Source organism: Macrotis lagotis, chromosome X, assembly GCF_037893015.1.
Source record: "Macrotis lagotis isolate mMagLag1 chromosome X, bilby.v1.9.chrom.fasta, whole genome shotgun sequence".
Classification (NCBI taxonomy): Eukaryota; Metazoa; Chordata; class Mammalia; order Peramelemorphia; family Peramelidae; genus Macrotis; species Macrotis lagotis.
In genome coordinates this window covers 384,750,334-384,770,180 of record NC_133666.1, presented here as the reverse complement: position 1 = coordinate 384,770,180, position 19,847 = coordinate 384,750,334, and the positions used below count along the sequence as shown (strand labels likewise).

The following is a 19,847-nucleotide window of genomic DNA, read 5'->3' as shown; positions in this document are numbered from 1 at the left end:
TATGCAGGAATATATTCATCATCAAGTCCCTCATATTTTCACCCTCTCTTCCACTCTCTATGCTTCACCCGAGTCTTGTATTTGAAGATCAAACATTCTGTTCAGCTCTGGCCATTCCAATATGAACATTTAGAATTTCCCTGGTTCATTGAAAGTCCATCTTTTTCCCTGGAAGAGGACGTTCAGTTTTGCTGCGTAGTTGATTTTCGGTTGCATTCCGAGCTCTTTTGCCTGCCGGAATATTATGTTCCAAGCCCTACGAGCTTTTAATGTAGTTGCTGCTAAGTCCTGTGTGATCCTCACTGCAGCTCCACGATATCTGAATTGAGTCCTTCTGGCTGCTTGTAATATTTTCTCTTTGACTTGGGAGTTCTGAAACTTGGCTGTAATATTCCTCAGGGTTTTTTTTTGGGGGGGGGGATCTCTTTCTCAGGGAGATTGGTGGATTTTCTCAATTTCTATTTTGCCTTCTGCTTCTACGATATCAGGGCAATTTTCCTATAGTAATTCTTTGAAAATGATGTCAAGGCTCTTTGCCTGATCATGACTTTCAGGTATTCCAATCATTTTAATTATCTTTCTTGAATCTGTTTTCCATATCTGTTGTTTTTTAAATGAGATGTTTCACCTTTTCTTCTAATTTTTTCATTCTTTTGGTTTTCAAGTATTGCGTCCTGATTTCTCGTAAAATCAGCAGCCTCCCTCAGTTCCATTCTACACCTGAAGAATTTGTTTTCCTCAGAGAGCTTTCTTATGTCTTTTTTCCATCTGGCCAATTCTGCTTTTCAATAACTTTTTGAACTGTTTTATCCATTTGACCTATGCTGGTTTTTAACATGTTATTTTCTTCAGCATTTTTTTTTGGATCTCCTTGACTAAGCTGCTGACTTCTTTTTTCATGTTTTTCCTGCACCTCTCTCATTTCTTTTCCCAATTTTTCTTCTATCTCCCTCACTTGATTTTCAAAGTCTTTTTTGAGCTCTATCATAGTCTGAGCCCAATTTCTGTTTTTCTTGGAGTCTTTAGATGCAGGAGCTTTTACTTCCTCATCTTCAGATTGAGTGTTTTGATCCTTCTTGGGATCATAGGCAAAGTATTTCTCAATGGTTTTCCTCTTTTTTATCTATTTACTCATGTTCCCAGCCTGTGCCTGATTTTTGGGGTGCTTCCTGAGCTTTTGAGTATTATTGGGACCCTCCCCCCACAAAGATCTGCGTGTGTGAGGCTCTGGCTTCCCTCCTGATCTGTCAATGACCACAAGTGCACCCCTCTGCCACAGAGCTGAGATGGGGGGGTGCCCTGCTGTTCTATGGGGGGGCCTAGACTCTGATCAGGATGTGAATGTGGTCAGAGCTCCAGAGTCCTGTTCCAGGAACAGAGGACAGAGCTCAGCAGTCTCTCTCTACTCCTGTCCCTAGGCTCAGCACTGGGCCAGGGAGCTCTTGCTTACTGCCCCTGCCTGCTTCCAGTTCCTGGATCTGGGTTGCCCTGGCTGCCCACACTGCTCGCTGAGTGCCCTGAGGGCTGGGCTTCACCCACTCGCTCTGGCAGAGGTCCCCCTGCCGATCCCCCAAGTTGTGCCTGGTGCTCCCTGGGGTATAGGTCAAGCAACTGGCCCCACTGCCATGAGCTGCGGCTCCCAGTGCCCTGGGGCTACCTCCAGGAGGCTTAAGTTCCTTTGCTCTGGCAGGTTGCCCCCTAACCCTGTGGAGCAGAGCTTTTCCGCTCTTTTCCAGATTACCTTGGGTTGGAGAACTGCCTCACTGGATTCCTCTGTGGATTCTGTCTCTCGAACATTTAGTTAGAATCCTTAGTTTATAAGTTTGGAAATACTGGAGAGAGAGAGAGAGAGAGAGCACCTAAGAGAAGAACCTCTCCAGCTCCATCCCCAGGAATATTCCTTTCAATCTCCAATCAATGTTATCTAGATATCTATCATATCTAACTTTTCTAAAATTCTATTCACCTTATTTCCTTTTTCTTTTGAAGTTAGGTTCACTTAATTCTGAGAAAAGGAGATTGAGATCCCCTATTAATAGAGTTTTGCTGTCAATTTCTTCCTGTAACTCACTTAACTTCTCAAGAATTTGAATGTGATACTACTTGGTGCATATGTTTAGTACTGATATTACTTCACTGTCTCTGGTACCTTTAAGCAAAATATTGTTTCCTTACTTATCCCTTTTAATTAGATCTATTTTTGCTTTTGCTTTTTGTGAGATCAGGAATGCTACCCTTGCTTTTTTTTTAACTTCAGATAAAACAAATAGATTCTGTTCCAGGCTTTAACCTTTACCCTGTGTGTATCTCTCTCTGTTTTAAATATGTTTCTTGTAAACAACAAATTGTAGGATTCTGGTTTTTAATCCACTCTATCTGTTTCTGTTTTATGAGAGTGCATTCCATTCACATTCAGTTATGATTACAAACTCTGTATTAACCACCATCCTATTTTCACACATGTTCTCTTCCCACCTCTCATCAGTGTTTCGATTTTGAACATGACTTCCATCAATCTGCCCTCCTTTCTATCAGTCTACTCCATTTTTCTTTCTTCTTTCCTCACCTACTCCTGTCCTCCCTTCTATCAGTCATTCTCCCCTTCCCCCCCTTCCCCTCCTACTTTCTTGTAGTATGAGATAAATTTTGGTTTTGTTTTGTTTTTTTCTTTGTTAACTGACTTGCCCAAGATCACACAGCTAAGTAATTATTAAGTGTCTGAATTCAGATTTGAACTCAGGTCTTCCTGACTTCAGGGTCAGTTGCTCTATCTACTTTGCCACCTAGTTCCCCCAGGATAAATTTTTAAATTCATCTGAGAGTGTGTTATGCCTCTTTGAACCAAATTCAATTACAGTAAAATTCAATGTTCAACCCCCACCTCCCTTATTTCCCTTTACTATAATAAGTCCTTTGCACTTTTTCATGTGATATAATTTAACCGATTCTGCCTCTCCCTTTCTTCTTCCTCCAAAATAATTCTTTTAATATTATGACATCAAAAGTAATTTATACCAACATCCTCTAAGTATAATCTTTCTAATTGTCCTAATATAGTTATAGTTATATATATAGTTATAAGTATAATCTTCCCATGTAGGGATGTAAACAGTTTGATCTATTAACATTTTTTTCTTTATTGTTTACCTTTTTTATACATTTCTTGAGACTTGTATTTAAAAAATGAATTTCTGTTTATCTCTCTGATCTTTTTATCAGGAAAGCTTGAAAGTTTCCCTATTTTATTGAATCTTTTCACCTGAAAGAGTATGCTCAATTTGCTGGGTAGTTAATTTTTGGTTGTAATCCAAGCTCCTTTGCCTTCCTGAATATCATACTCCAGACCCTCCAATCCTCTATGGTTGAAGCTATAAATTCTGTGTAATCCAAACTGTGGCTCCCTGGTATTTGAAATGTTTCTTTCTAGCAGTCTACAGTATTTTTTTTTTTGAGCTGGTAATTCTGGTATTTGACTACAATTTTACTTGGAGTTTTCATTTGTTGGGAGGTGATCAATGGATTCTTTCAATAATTATTTTACCCTTTCATTCTAGGATATTAGGGCAGTTTTCTTTGATAATTTCTTGAAAGATAATGTCCAAGTTCTTTTTTTATTACGGCTAAGTAGTTCAGAACACTGAAGCCCAGGGGATACAGAAGACTAGGCCTGGATATTTAATCTAGAAGCCATCTATACTGATGGAGATGATAGAGATAATAATTATATCCATGGTAAGAGACAGTAGTCATAGAAGGAAAATTCCAAGGGACTTTGATAAAGTATATCAGTAACTACAAAAAAAGGGTTCAGGAGGTTAAGATTAGAGAAAAGACCATTTGGTGACTTAAATGTTAATGATAAACTTTGAAAGATTCCAAGATATTAAAAAGTAGAAATATAAAATAATCTTTTGAACATCTGAGCTATGAAAAAAAGTATTCAGAAAAGTAGCAAAATAAAGTCTTACCACTGGCATCTTGCCTTGTCTTAGAAAACACAGTTAAGAGGCAGCTGGGTGGTGCAGTGGAGAGCCCTGGCCCTGGAGTCAGGAGGACCTGAGTTCAAATCCAGCCTGACACTTATAATTACCTAGCTGTGTGATCTTGGGCAAGTCACTTAACCCCACTGCCTTGTAAAAACAGAAACAATAAAAAGCTAGACTGTTAAACAATATTAAAAAAAGAAAAGGCAGTTAATTTCTCTAAGTCTGAGTTTTCTCATCTATAAAACAGGAATTCAAATTAATGTAATGCAGCAAGCATTTATTAGCATGTTTCAGATACTGGTGCTCTCCTAGGTACTGGGGATAACTAAAGGGGAGAGGGAAGAAGAGAGAAGAAACAATCTCTGCCCTTAGGGAATAACTTGTGACAAAGAGGCCTGATATCCTTCCCACAAGCCCCAATTGCCAACTAGTTAATTACTTTTAAAAAGAAGCTAAACCTGAGAGCCTGGGAAATGCAGTGCTACCAGCCCTGAAATTAGTTTGGCTCTCAGAGTCATCATCCAGGTATGTCATGGAGATGATCCTCTTATAAGCAACTGCCTTTGAGATTGCTGACTCACTGCAAAAGACTAAGAAAAGGAAATTCCTCACCACACAAGTTCCTGCCCTGACAAATACTTCAACAACAAAAAAGAGCAGGGTTTTATTATTGAAAATGACACTGTGCAGGATGTATTTTCATCTCCTAGTCATTGAGTTTTTCCATCTGTCTCATATTTGTACTTTTCTATGGACTTTCTCCCCTTAGCATGTCTAAGTTCCTTGAGTTCAGACTCTTATTTTTCTATTTGTAGCAGTTCATTGAATGTAATGTTTTTTCATTTATTCATTAACTCTCAGAATTTACATTCTACTGAGAAGAGCTCAAATGATTGTGAAATCAAATTACTTATCTGACAGTAATAAAATGCTTTAAAGTTCAAAAAATATCAATTGATCCTTACAACGTTGGAAACTATTATAAATATTATAAAGATTACCCCCATTTTAAAGATGATCCTCGGGGAGTAGCAAGTTACTTGTCCTGAGTCCTAAAAAGCAAAACCTTCCAATGATTCAAGGTTCCATGATTCCAAGCTGAGCATTCTTTTTATTATGCTAAGTTGATATTAGATACATGAAAAGTATAACAATCTTGCTCACTCTTGGGACACTTCATGTTTATTCCTGTCAGTTTTATCACATGGGCAGTGACGATTATTTTGATTTAAAGTGACTCCAGGGGGTGGTACATCGGATAAAGCACCGGCCCTGGAGTGCCCGAGTTCAAATCCGGTCCCGGATAATTAATCATTACCTAGCTGCGTGGCCTTGGGCAAGCCACTTAACCCCATTTGCCTTGCAAAAACCTAAAAAAATAAAAAAATAAAGTGACTTCTGGATTCACAAATACTGAAATTCAAGCCTGTAATCATTCTGATTCTTGGAATCACTGCAAACTGTAGGAACATGAGAAATCACTCTGTCCAAAATAGTATTATCTGGCCCTAAGGATGGGCATCCTGAGAAGGGGTACGGCATGGGGGTGGGCAGTCAGGCAGAACTGGGCCCCAGACCTATCTCCGACGACCTTCTAGCAAAGTCCCCGGCCACTGAGACGTCGGGGCCAGGTGTGGCTCGGTAGCATGACTGAAATCACAAGGCCGGGGAGTAGCTAGAAGCTGAACCTGCACCTGCATACTTCGGGCGGAGCCCACAGCCTCGTGCCTCCTCTTCTCCACGGGTCAGGGCCGTGACACAACAACAAGCACCCGGAGTATCTCAAGGGTCATAAAAATAACAGGCGCTTCTGAGGAACGAGCCCACGGACTAATGGAAGTCCGATGCGAAGTCTCATAATTCTGCCTCTTAAAACCTACTAAGCGCAAACAAATGTGCATTTATTAAATACCTATTGAGTACAGGGAAGGGTATGCGAGACACTCGCCTGGAAAAGGGGAAGGAAGAGGCAACCTCAGTCCAGCTTCCCGCGCCGGCTCCACCCCGCCCGTCCGTCATCCGAGCGCGCCTGCGCTCTGGCTCCCTCTCGCCGGCCTCGGCCCGGCCCCGCCTCCGGAGTCTCGTCAGCCATTCCCGGGCCGGACTGGGCTGTGACGTCACGACGCGCCGCGGGTGACGCAGCAGGAAGTGCCTCCGGAACGAGGGCGGGACAGTCGCTTCATGGGGGGGCTGGGTTTGAGGAAGTAGTGCGGAAGGCGGGCGGGGAGGGGTCCCGGGGGACCCTCAGAAGCGGCCGGAGAAGGACCGGAAGAGAGCCCGTCTTCCCGGGCGCCGACAGGCACCGTCCGTCCGCACCCGACGCGGGGGAGTCTCGCCCGCCGCCCGCCGCCCGTGGCCGTGGGCTCCTCCGGTCGCCATGGCATCTGCCAATCTCCAGGTACTCGGCCCACCTCCGCGGCCGCGCCGGGTCACCGGCGGGTGGGGGAGGGGCGGCGGGAGCGGCTGTCAGTGCCCCGACTCCCCCCCGGGGCCGCCCCCTGCCCGCGTGCCAGCTGCCCGTCTGGTGGTGGGCTCGCGGGAGGCGGGCCCGGCTCGGGCCCGGCGGCAAGTGTGGACAGGTGGAGGCCCGCACCTGGCTGAGCTTCAGTCTGGGGGCTGATTTGGGGGAGGCGGGCTCCCCCAGCTTTTGGCCGCAGCTTCCTTAGGACTTTTTGGATCAGGACTGGCATTGGGTTTCTTTTGAATACATGTGACATAACCTTGTTTACTGTAACGTGTGTTTGTTTATATAGCTCTAACTGGACAAGACCCAAACAGATCTTTTAGAGGAGAGGACCATTTTGGTCATTACTTCTTCATTCTCTGCAATTCTATTGGCCTTACATAAATGCAAATAATGTATAGATAATTGTTTTATTAAGTCTTACTGGCACAGAACCCTTATCTTGCCTATATTTATCTTATTCCCAAATGAGAAAAATACAATATTCATCATAAGCACAAGGAAGTTTACGTAAGTTTGACTAAGGGTGAACTTGCATTTTTTTTTCCTTTAGATTACTCGGCTCAGTGCTGCTTGATTTTAAATTGTTCTTTTAAAACCAGTTTTGACAGCATTATATACTTTGTGTCTAATGATTAGCCTAAAAAATCTTTTCAATTTCACATAAATATGAGTCTCTATAAAGTTATAATCTACTTCAATTTTCCCTTTTCTATTAATAGCTACAGACCCTAGGTGTATAGAGAGCCCTGGAGTCAGGAAGATGTGGTTCACATCTCACCTCTGACACTGTTCGATGAAGCAATTCTCATTTCTCTAAATTTAGAGAAAATTTTTATATTGCTTGTTCTGTCTTGGTGTTCTGTTTTGGTAAAGGGAATCCATGACCTGACAACACAGATTGTTGCTTTATTGATAAACATATTAAATGGTATTTGTTCAATCAGTTTTCCCCCAATTTTTAATTGGATTCATTTTTTGAAATGAAGGAAATAAATTCTTACATTAACTTTGCCTACAAGGTAAAAAAAAGTCTTGAAGTGGATTTATGGAGACCTGGATCCAAGTCTTTCCTATGCCATCCCCAACAAATAAGTTCACATGTCTAGGTCTAGGTATATATGAAACAAAAGGATTAGAGAAGAAATCCATAAGGTCTTGTTTACCACTGAAATTCTCCAATTCTGTTATAATGTATTGTCTATAAAGTTTGGGGTTTTGGGGGCAGTTACATGGCACGGTGCCCTATGCACCAGCCCTGGAGTCAGGAGTACCTGAGTTCAAATCCAACCTCAGACACTTAATAATTACTATCCATGTGGCCTTGGGCAAGCCACTTAACCCCATTGCCTTGCAAAAAAAAAAAAAGTCTATAGTTTGGATATTTTTTTTTTGGATACCTTTAAGGAATCATGAAAATTAATGGTACTTCAGATCTCAAAAAAGTTGTCAGATCTTTTCATTTCATAGATACTCAGACATCACCAAAGAGGTAATATCACTTCAAACTATTAATTAGTCAGTTAATTTGAGCATTTACAGTTATTGAAGGAATAAGATCTAGTTTAGATAACAATGAAGAAAATAAAGTAGGAGGAAAATTACCCAATGATGGATGGTAGTTCTTGTAATGGACACATTTAATTTTTTTTAACAGTAGATATAAAATTATTTTATTTGTCTAACTTACCTTTTTCCTTTATCTTGCAATATTTGAATTCTTAATTTTTTTCTTTTCTTAATTTTTTATGGAGCTTGCTTTTAGTACTTCAAATTGAAAACTTAATTCTTGTCTTCTATACTTTAATTGAACAGTATTTGATTTTTGTATTTTTCCAGAACTATTCTTTTTCTGTCAAATTTTAAAATATCAGATGCTTGGTTTTTTTGAATTAAATATATATATAAATCTTCATAATACGTATAAGTATATTTAGATGGTAATTGTGGGAATTTAATTTGTTTCAAATTTTGTTTCACTGAATTAAAACATTTTAGAAAACATGAATGGAATTTTTTTTTGTTTCTAAGATTATTTGACTTTTATGGAAGGTTTGCAAAGTATTTTGACTTTGTATTGTTTACATTATAATCATCCTACTTTGTTTTTCATTACATTGTTGTATGTGTCTTCTTTCAGAAAGCAATAGACCTTGCTAGCAAAGCAGCCCAAGAAGATAAAGCAGGGAACTATGAAGAAGCACTCCATCTATATCAAAATGCTGTACAGTATTTTATCCATGTAGTTAAATGTAAGATTTCATCAGTTAATCATTTTTCTTCTTTAAATTTTCTTAAAAACAAAAGAAAGATACTATAATACTTCAGGGATCTTCAGCTTTATCATTGTGGATACTCTCTCCATTAATGCATTTCACAGTCCCTCTGTGCTTTTGCAGATGGTCTTCAGGAGTTGCCATAATGAAATTTATACATATTTTGTACTCCTTTTACTCAAAAATCTTCACTAACCTTTGCCTATTAAGTAAAGTTTAGAGTTTAAACTTCTCAGCCTGGTATCATTAGTCTTCCATTCTGGCATCATCCTACTTTTCTAGACTTATCTCATACTGTTCTCCTCTCTGGCCAAAATGACTAATCATTGCCTTTTCCCTGAATAATATTAATTTTAGCTAATATAAAGCACAAAGTTGGCAGAGAAGCTCTTTGGCCTAAATTATCTTGCTTTATTTTTATAGCAGTTTTGTAAATAGGTACACTTTAGGTAGTATTTTCTTTATTTTACAGAAAGGAAACTGAGACTCCTAGAGATAACTAACGTGCCCATAATTATCTGGCTCTAATTGATAGAATTGCTCTTTGGACTCCAGGTCTTTCCCTGGCTCCAATACTTAACACTCTTTGCTATACCCTACCGCCTTCAGCCTACCCTATTACCTTGTTTCCATGCCCACCATATCTCATGCCTGGATTCTCTCCTATCTTGTCCCCATTTCTTGTTTTGTTCTTAACCATGTGTTAAAACTCAATTCAAATACTGTCTTTTCCATGAAATCATACTTTATTCTCCCATCAAAAATACTCTTCTCCCCCCTTAGAGATTACAAATAATATTTTTATCTTTTTACTGTATGTAATTATATAATAGTTACTTCTGTATTGAAGTATGAGTACATTCTTATATCCCTTTTTCATTAGGCTGGGATTGAGCTTAGTTTATGTTCTGCATGGTTTTTAATTGAATTGAAAATTTGTATCATCCATTGAGCCAGTAGCTAACAAATACATTTACCATTATAGTATCTGATGTGTGAATGTAAATTTAATGATATTGGTGTTTATATTTTTTGAAAATTAGCCTGCTAACTCAGATGAGTTTTATTATATGAACTTTTAAAAATTTTTCTAAGAATATTTAGAAATATAACACCTATGTAATAAGAAGGAATTTCCTTCAAAAATAGATGAAATGAGAACTTTGTGAATTAGGAATTGTTGGTAAATGCTTGTTATTTGTAAATCTAACAAATGAGCATTTGTATTTTGTGAACTTTTAATCTGCAGTTTGAGTTCAAAGCTAAATTGTGAGAATTAATTTTAATGTGTACTATTTTTTTCAGGAAGTTTTTATGTCTGGCCAGTTTCATGTATTTAAAAATTATACTGATACTTTGTTGTAAGGGTGATAGATTTAATATTTATCTTTTATGCTTATGAAGTAATTAATTGTTATCAGTAAGGATCGTGGATATAAGAAAAATGGTTGCTATCTTATAATTTTCATTTTTCTTTTTTCATAAATGGTTTTATTGGAACAGGGAGCTCTTGATTATCTGTCCTGAATGAAGAAAAAAAGTATATATTATAGAGACACCAGATAATTAAATTATAGTCTTGATTTTTATATATTTATACACAAACTTAGTCATCAAATACTACATTGGTATCTTGAGCTCATCATTGACTGAGGTAAAGACAAGCTCTCTCAGATCCCCAAAAATGCTACTTTTAGAATTTAAAAAACATAGTTGAATGGGCTGCCTGGATACAACATTGTTTTCTCCAAGTAAAAGGTCTATGTCACATTGAGCAGCTCCTTATAGGAAAATTATGAACAAAAAACACAAAATAAAAAAAAATATTTACAAGGATTGAGATCTAGATCGTGGAGAGTGTACTCCACCTTTGAATCCTGGATTCTTCAAAATATCAGAGCAGAAAACAAAGATAAATTTTCACTTAATCCGCAACTTAAATCATTAATGAAGAATCTCTCTCTTTTTAATTAGATGAAGCACAAGGTGATAAAGCAAAACAAAGTATCAGGGTAAAGTGTACAGAATATCTTGATAGAGCCGAGAAACTAAAAGAATACTTGAAAAAGAAGGAGAAAGCTCCACAGAAGCCAGTGAAAGAGGGAAAATCCAGCCCAACTGATGAAAAGGGGTATGTCTCATACATAGCTTTATTTTCCTTTTATTTTCCAGATTCAGTACTCAAGATAAAAATTATTTGTTTTAAAACCATTAAAATCGTAGGTAGTGACAAAACAAGAATCTTCCAAAAATAACTGGAGGAAAAGAGTGATAGCAGGTACAAATGGATCCATATTTTCTAGTAGTTGTCCTGGAACCAGTTTCCTCTGCTGTCATCACTAGTATACTTTATTAATTTTTTTTTTAGGTTTTTGCAAGGCAAATGGGGTTAAGTGGCTTGGAAGGCCACACAGCTAGGTAATTAAGTGTCTGAGGTTAGATTTGAACTCAGGTACTCCTGACTCCAGGGCCTGTGCTCTATCCACTGGGCCACCTAGCCTCCCCACTAGTGTACTTTAAAAATCATTTAAGTTCACTGTGAGAAAATAATCTCTGGTTTTAATCTTTTATTTGTTAAAGTTCTAGTTTAAAAGATCAGTATTAATACCTATTACCCATATTTCATTTTATTAGTTTGATCATTACATATCACTTGCACTTGATATTGCTATGCAGAATGGTGTTTAATAAATTGTTCATATCTGAGTTCTTAATCAGCAAATAAATAAATTGTTACTTGTCCCATCCTCATAGTTTACAGGAGGGGGAAAATCATAGAAAATCTCCTCATGTATTTACTAATTTTTTTATCTGGTTTATAATTATTTATGCACAAGCTTAATAGATTTTAAGCTCCAGATTGTAATCTCTTGAGGAAAGAAACTTATCTAACATTTTTCTTTTTTTTCTTTTATTTATTTTATTCTTAAAGGAAAAAAATAAAGCATTTCCAGTGATTGCACATGAAACTGCAAAGTTATTATGTACAACTTAATACTCCTTATAAATAATCAAAATATCATGTAACTTTCTTTTTTTTTTCTTTTTTTCCCTTTTCTCCCTAAGGATGATTACCATTGAGGGTGGGGGTTGGGCACGCGCACGCGATCTGTTTGTGTGTGTGTGTGTGTGTGTGTGTGTAAATCATTCTATGGGGGCAGCTAGGTGGCACAGTGGATGGAGCACTGGCCTGGAGTCAGGAGTACCTGAGTTCAAATCGAGCCTCAGACACTAAATAATTAAGCTGTGTGGCCTTGGGCAAGCCACTTAACTCCATTGCCTTGCCAAAAAAATAAAAAATAAAAAAACCCTAAAAAAATTTTTTTAGAAATTGTTCTATATAATTTCTTTTTATCAGTTCTTTCTCTGGATGCAGAGTATTGTTTTTCATCATTATTTTAATCCTCTGAACATATTATGCCATATTCAATTGGAGCTTAATATTTTAATTGAATTTTTAAAAATAACTGATTTTTCCTATTAGCTTCAGATTTTACATTATACAAATGTAGAACGCCTCTGATCATTTTATATAAAATGATTTATGGCATATTTAAATTTCTTGTTTTAAAAGTTAAAAGTCTTCAAAATTAAGTAAATTGAGATTAGTGTACAACTGCAGAAAAACACAAAAAGAAGCAAAATATCTTCTAGTTCTTTTATCCTGTTAAATAAAAAAACTAGAAAAATAAGCATCTTTTATGAAATAAGAATTACAGTTATTCTTTATATTTAAAGAGGGGCCAGACAACATAATATTTTAAAAACCCAAGAAATTCTTACATATTTTCAGAGAAAAAATTACGTTCCTAATATTTTCCAAATGTAAAATAAAGCATAAGTTTTAATTTGTTTTGATAATTTTGTAAAAACCATAATTATGTTATAGGTCAATTTGTTAAGGTAAAATAAGCACAACAAAGTTTGTTGTCTAATAAGTCATATTATGTGAAAGACAGTTAACTAGAATTTGGAGCCCTGATTCATGGTTTCTTAAGTTTTTTTTTTCCCATTCAAGACTCATCATTTGATATATGTAATAGATTTGATATTTTGTTATGTTATTTTATTTTATTTTAATTCGTTAACCCAAAATGGCAAATTACTACCAACATTTAATGAATATATACATATTTTAAAATTTCCCTCCAAAATTCTAAAAATCTAAAGTTTGAGCTATCCCCTTATTCATATCTGTTTTATTTTATATCCTATCAGTGAATGATCATTTGAATATATTTAATTCTTTTTATTAGGAATGACAGTGATGGGGATGGAGAATCAGATGATCCAGAAAAAAAGAAACTACAGAATCAACTTCAAGGTTGTTTTAGAATTCCCCCCCTTAAATTCGTTACCTTGTGAAAATAAATTCATAACTTGTGGCAGATTTAAATGATATATTTGAAGAGATACAAGAGCTAAAATTCCTTAAGTATTGATCATGATATTGATGTTTTGATTTAGAACATTTAAAAAGGAGTCTTCACGTCTGATAATTATTGATAGGGCTTGTCACATGATAGCAATTGCCTTTTTTTCCCCATCAAATGATAGACTTCCAGTTATTTTCGTATTTATATTCCTTCTTGACTCTACTAGTAAAGCTGAAAATAAGTCAGATATCCCTAACTCTTATGTGGACATTGATAATGCAAGACTCAGTGAATTGGAAGTATTTACCTTAACGTTACTGCTTCAAGACAGTATATGTATTGATTATAAATGAAAATTATGAGTCTTATTGTTTTAGCAGACTATTAAAAGGAATAGATAAAAACCTCTTAAGTGCTTTTTAATGTGCAAAATACTGTGCTAAGCTCTGGGGTTACAGATAACAAAGCAAAATGGGAAAGACTCAGGGACTTTCATTCTAATAGAAGTCATCACGGTTTCAGCCTTAAGTTAGGTGTGAAGTAGCAGAACAAATTAGAAAAAACTTTATTTTGATTATTGCCATAGCTTCTTTTGTTGTAGCCTTACTCCTCTTAATCCATATTTGCTTGCTTTCACAATTAATTTACTAATAGTAAAGTACCCACAAATATTTTTTGCCTGAACTCCTTTTCATCTTACCTTCTATTAGAAAAATCTTTTGTCTTCTTAAATACGTGATTTAGTCTTGACTGTCACTATCTGTAGGATCTGCAAGACTTAGAAACCTTTATGGCTTATCTTTTTAAAGTGAAGACTGTTTTCTATATCCCAATGATGTTTTGAGTAATATAAATGAGAATTGGACTAGATAGCTCAGTGGTTAGAATGCCAGACCAGAAGTCAAGAAGACTTTACTTGCTGAGTTCAAATTTAGCCTTAGACAATTGCTATCTTTGTAACTCTGGACAAGAATCACTTAACCCTATTTGCCTCTGATTCCTCATTTTGAAATGAGCTGGAAAAGGAAATGGCAACCCACTCCACTTGTCTTTGCCAAAAAAACCCCACAATTGGGGGGTCACAAACAATTGGATATGACTGAAAATGACTCAACAACAAAATGGTACTTGGAAGCAAGTCACTCTTGTAGTGATAATGCATTTTCCTAAATATGAACAGTCAGTAATTTGTGACTTAGAATTTAATTATCCTATAATGTTAGAGATTGAAAGGCTCTGAAAACTCATCTATTTCAAACCCCTTTATTTTACATTTGGTGAATCTTCTCAGAAAAATTAAGTGGTTCATGGAGAGTAACACAACTAGGTAGTGAAAAACCAGGGCTCAAACTTGATTCTCTAATGCTCTCCTGTGCCTTTATTTCAGTGATTAAAAAAAAAATTTCCATTTCTTTGCCTTATGATATTATTTCTCATGAAGTAGACTGTTACATAAACTGATGTCTTTTCTTCTGGAAGAAATGGAAACTACATTTTCTTTTTTTTCATGCCTTAACCAATTTGTGTGTGTGTGTGTTATATAATTTTAACCTGATTTAATAAATAAAAAACATTGGCATGTAAGTGAAAAATTTGAAAAATAGATTAAAAATTTCACTGATAAATTCTGTTTTCCATCTTTTATTCAGTCTATATATTTAACTTTTATAACAATGCCTCTCTTTAAAAAGAATTTTTCTCTTTATCTCTGTTCCTTAAACAAAGCAATACTTTAAATAACTTTGTCCTAGAGATGATATGGTAATTTTCTGTGTTTAAGGATATCCTTTGTGTTCTAGACAACTTGTCTAAGATTATAAATTGATTTGAGTACAGTTGCTAGTTTGCTCATACAGAGAAGTTCTTAGAAGAATGGTCAAATAGATAGAAAGTATCTCCTTAGGCATCATGTGATTTAGAAAACCACAAATTAAGATTATCTGCCTTTTATTGTATTTTTTTTATTTGCTTAGATATTGTCCATTTATATTTTACTGGGCAGCACTGGGACACCTCTGCTTTATACCAATGCCTGTCCTGGACCAAAAAAAACTAAACAAAATCAAATAAAAATTGTAGGTTATACGGCTTCTCTGCCAAATACTTTGTAATCTTTAAAGCACTGTACAATTACAAGTTATTATTATATTATTATACTGTCAAACTTTTGAAGAACCTGAGACATAGGGAGATTAACTGACTTTCCCATTTTCACAGCCAGTGGTTATCAAGTCAAGAAAAACTCAAGTCTTTTGACTCATAAGTCCAGTCTTTCTACTACATCATGTTATTTTTCAAATACTATTTCTAAGCTTTCTAGATAGTTTAATAATACAATCTTCAGTATTTCCATTTCACACTTTATTATCTTAGAGATCTGTGATTTTGCTTTGTGGATATTTCTCTTCGTTGATGCAGGTTGCAATTCCTGTAACTTAAATAGTTTTAAAGATATTTTTGTGGCCAAAAATCACCCTGAAGATAAACTGATGGTATGCCTCTCTGGACTTAAATTGGCTACTTCTCATCTGGCATTCCATCAAATAATTCATATGCCAAGCCTTCCCTCCCTTGGTAAATATATTAGAGTTTATACTTAGTTTGTATTTCGAGAGCCTGTTTACCTCTACACTAACAATGGGACTTCAGAATAGTACTTTAGTGAAGGGTCTCAGGTTCATCAACTTTTCAATTAAACAAGATCATAGTCTTTCTTAATTTGGTTTATAACATAATTCCTATTTTAGGTGCCATTGTTATAGAACGACCAAATGTAAAATGGAGTGATGTTGCTGGTCTTGAGGGAGCCAAAGAAGCTCTTAAAGAAGCTGTGATATTGCCCATTAAGTTTCCACATCTCTTTACAGGTGAGCTCACTGACTCAATTTGTGTGAGTCAAATAAATGGTAGAGAGTTATCCATTGAGGAAAAACCTAATGAATCTTTGTGCTACAAAACTATATCTGAGAATGTCTGGTTTGGCTTAAGAAATTCACTTTAGCTTCAGCTTCTTAGGAGGAGAACATTTCATCAGTAATAGTGATATAATCTTTCTAGGATGAGGAACTGAAGGATATTTTAGTAGTTTCTAATTAATAAAACTCTTAGTAATTGACTTTTTTCCTAGTCATAATGATGGGTTTGTGAAGAACTATATATTGATCCTTGCTCCATTCCATTAATGATCAAAAACATAAATTTGCAAGTCTAGCTGTGAAACTGAGTTTTCCTGTGTGCTGAGCTAATTATTTTGAATATGGATCAAATCCATGACTCTGGCAACATTATAACTGACTGAACTTTAAAAAAGGCTTAGATGGTGCTTTACCATGTAGAAAATGAGCATTCATTTGATGCTGTTATTAATGGGAAGACCATGTGCCAGCATGACATTGATTTTCTTCTTTCATTGCTGCTTGTAAGAATATTTAATGTTTTATAAAGTATCAGGAAACTCTTCTCATAGAAATGCTAGACAAAAATATTTGTTGTGGGAAAAAATTAAGGTTACATGAGCCTTGTGTTAGAATAGTGTTAATACTTTCAGATGCTATGCAAACTAATGGCTAAAAAAATGTTGTTAAGGAGCTCCACCAAGTCTATTTTAGTAAATAGAAATAATTAAAAATTTTCAGATTTATGCTTTGAATTTTTGGAAGAGATAATACTTAGTAATATGTCTATATTAAATATAGACAGGTCTATCAAATAGGTAGGCCCTTCCTTTTATTATTTTATTTTGCTTAGCAAATTCTTTTGCTTTTTTCTTTTTAAATTAAAAACTTAGAAAACTTTAAAGAAATTCTAATAAAATGTGGAGATTTCCAGTTGCAACCCTAAAATTCAATAATTATTCAGTTCTATACCTAGATGAGAAAAACAATTAATCATTTTAACAAAATAAAAGAATATCAATATATGTTTACTTTGAAATCATAGGATTTAGAAGTGGAAGAGATTGTAAAAGGTCATCTTTTCCAGCCTTCTCTTTTTATAGCTAAAGAAAAACTTAGGTCTTCTGACTTCCAATTTAACATTCTTTCTACTGTTCTTCATTCTTTTCTGGAAATTTATTAAGTTCTCTTTTGTTGGTTGATTTAGAAAAAGTTATTCATAATTGCCGTGCATCAGCTTATACAAGGCTTTCCATGTCTTTGTAGTTGTCATTTTTTACAGCATGATATTATGCCTTCAATATGTTATAATTTAACCATTCTTTGGTCATTGAGAATGTTTTCCAGTTTTTTAAAGTACTGAAGATCAAACAATAATAAAATTTTTTGTGCAGATTATTCTTTTTTCCTTTTTTTAACAAATTTAGCTTATAGTTCCAGAAATCACTTTGTCAAAAGGTATGATCAGTGTTATAATTCACTGCATATTTCCAGATTGTTTTCTAAAAGTTTGCCAATCCCAACAACAGTATAAAAATATTTGTCCTTCCTTGCCAAAAATTAATTTTATCATTTAAAAAAAAATTTTGCTTCTTGATAGAATATCTTGAAAGGATATCTCTTGACTCCTTGGTAAAATGCATTGCACTTGATATTTGTCAGAGAGTGAGTCACTAAACAATCTAAAGTAAGAATATCTATCTGTAAAATAGTGATGAAAGGAATAAAAAAGTATCCACCAAAAGATCTCCTGTAAAGAAAAATAAAAAAAGTAAAATAGTTCAAAGTTGAATCCATATTAGACTTAGTTTGACTCAGTGTTTTTACTCTGTGGCACTTCAGGGTCTCTATGTCCCCCTGATCAAAAATAGTTTTTGGTTTGTTTGGGATTTTTTTTTTTGGTATGGAAAATGCATCCCAGAGCATTGTTTACTGCCAGAGTTTATGTTTTGAGTAATCATCTGACTGTAATCCTTTATCAAAATTAGTAGTCTTGAAATTCCTATTTTAAACTTTTTTTTTTTTAACTCTAAACTTTAGGTAAAAGAACCCCGTGGAGGGGCATCCTTCTTTTTGGGCCTCCTGGAACAGGGAAATCCTACTTGGCCAAAGCAGTTGCTACAGAAGCCAACAATTCAACATTCTTTTCAATATCTTCCTCTGACCTTGTCTCTAAGTGGCTAGGTGAAAGTGAAAAGTAAGTCATCAATTGGAGTTTATTAAGGCATATTCTTTCACAATTCTCAAAATTTATTTGGTAGCAATTACTGTTATAAAATACCATTCCTACAAGAGTTCAAAAATTAGTCATGTTTTTGCAAATTGCTTTTTGGAATATTCATTTGTATTATGTTTATTGTTAGATAATTAGTACTGAGGTGTTGTTGAAACGCACCACCTTTAAAGGGGAGACCATTTAGATTATAAGTTTATTTCTTTTGTTTAAGTTCCATGCTCTCACTAATAAGGATTTATCTGCAGAAAAAGTAAAACTTTTACGGTAGGACTCAGTGTCAGGTGGTTCTTCAAAACTCTAACTTCCTGGCAGAAAACAAGCTAGGAGAATATTGTTTGGTTCTATGATAATTATTCTTATTTATCAGTGAAAGCACTTGGAAATAATAGTGTTTGGAGAAAGACGCATACAGGCATCTCTTATATTATTTTACCTTGATTAACGTAATTTTCCAATAATTCTGTTAATCCACTAGAGGTACGATGCCATTGGAATGGTACAAAATCCACTACCAAATGATTCATTTGTTCAGCTATTGATAACTTTGTTCTTATAAACATGCCTTCTATAATGCTTCCACCAACATCATGTTTTAGTGAAACCAGTTAACAATATCAGCTAGGCTTTAGATGGACATGGCTTGAGCAACTTTTCAGTCTTTTCCAGACTGTGGAGTGAAAAGTGACCTCTTTGTGAAGGCTATCCAACCTGTTAACCTTTCTCCACTAGCATCAGGAGCACTACCTGATCACAGTTTTGAAGAGCCTGGAGTTGATATCAAATGAGAATTAGTTGAAAGAGCTGGGCATGTTTAGCCCAAATGGCTTGAGGAAGACAGTGTTCCTACAGGGCCTGGCACATACTTGCCATGATAGCCAATAAGTGCTTATTTACTTAATATGGTGGTGGTCTCCAAGTATTCAATGAACAATCATGCTCCCTAGCAGGAAGAATCAGGACCAATGGATGGAAATGTCTAGGATTGCAAAGTAGACTAGATAAGTGAGCCAGACAAACACATGGGTTTGTTTTCTGTGTGGGTTGAACTAGGTGTTCACAACTGTCCGTTCCAAGACTAAGATTATGTGATATTAAGTGGATATATTACTAGAGAAACTGAATGAGATCTTAACATGGTATGGATAGATAGAACAAGCATTTATTAAGTGCTTACAGTATTATGCCAAGCTTGATGCTAGGTACTACAAGCAAGCAAGATAGTCTCTGCCCTGAAGGAGCAGGCTGATGTTAAGGAGGAAGAAAAGAAGTCAGGAGAGTGGAATCAGGATTGCAGGAGAGTATTGCTGGGGCCTACCTGAGATAGTAGTCCAGAGAAATGGTCGCTGCAAAGTAGAACCTCAAGATACAGATTTTTTTTTTCCCAAGGTGGCAAAAGGGCTAGCAACGAGAAGGAAAAGAAGATTTGGGGTGTAGAGGTCAGGAGTGAAACCAGAATGAAGGCAAAAGACAAAAGGAAGTTGCAGCTACATGGTTCATAGATTCTTCTTGGAAAGTTAATGAAATGAATTCATTTTATCCTATGTCCAAAGCCAGTGCTCTTTATATCATACTCCATATCTGTACTCTACCTTGCTGCTTCTTCCACATGACAGCC

At 35.8% G+C, this 19,847-nt stretch overlaps 1 protein-coding gene across 1 annotated transcript in view; it reads left to right on the top strand.

Annotated features, from left to right (window-relative positions):
• The first annotated feature begins 6,187 nt into the window (after positions 1 to 6,187).
• VPS4B (vacuolar protein sorting 4 homolog B) overlaps positions 6,188 to 19,847 on the top strand; it is a 28,109-nt gene continuing 14,449 nt past the window's right edge. Inside the window, exons 1-6 of the mRNA XM_074205196.1 lie at positions 6,188 to 6,384; positions 8,591 to 8,702; positions 10,701 to 10,857; positions 12,983 to 13,050; positions 15,850 to 15,969; positions 18,037 to 18,193. Coding sequence (XP_074061297.1) covers positions 6,364 to 6,384; positions 8,591 to 8,702; positions 10,701 to 10,857; positions 12,983 to 13,050; positions 15,850 to 15,969; positions 18,037 to 18,193 — 635 coding nt within the window. The 5' untranslated portion in view covers positions 6,188 to 6,363. The remainder of the gene's footprint in view (positions 6,385 to 8,590; positions 8,703 to 10,700; positions 10,858 to 12,982; positions 13,051 to 15,849; positions 15,970 to 18,036; positions 18,194 to 19,847) is intronic.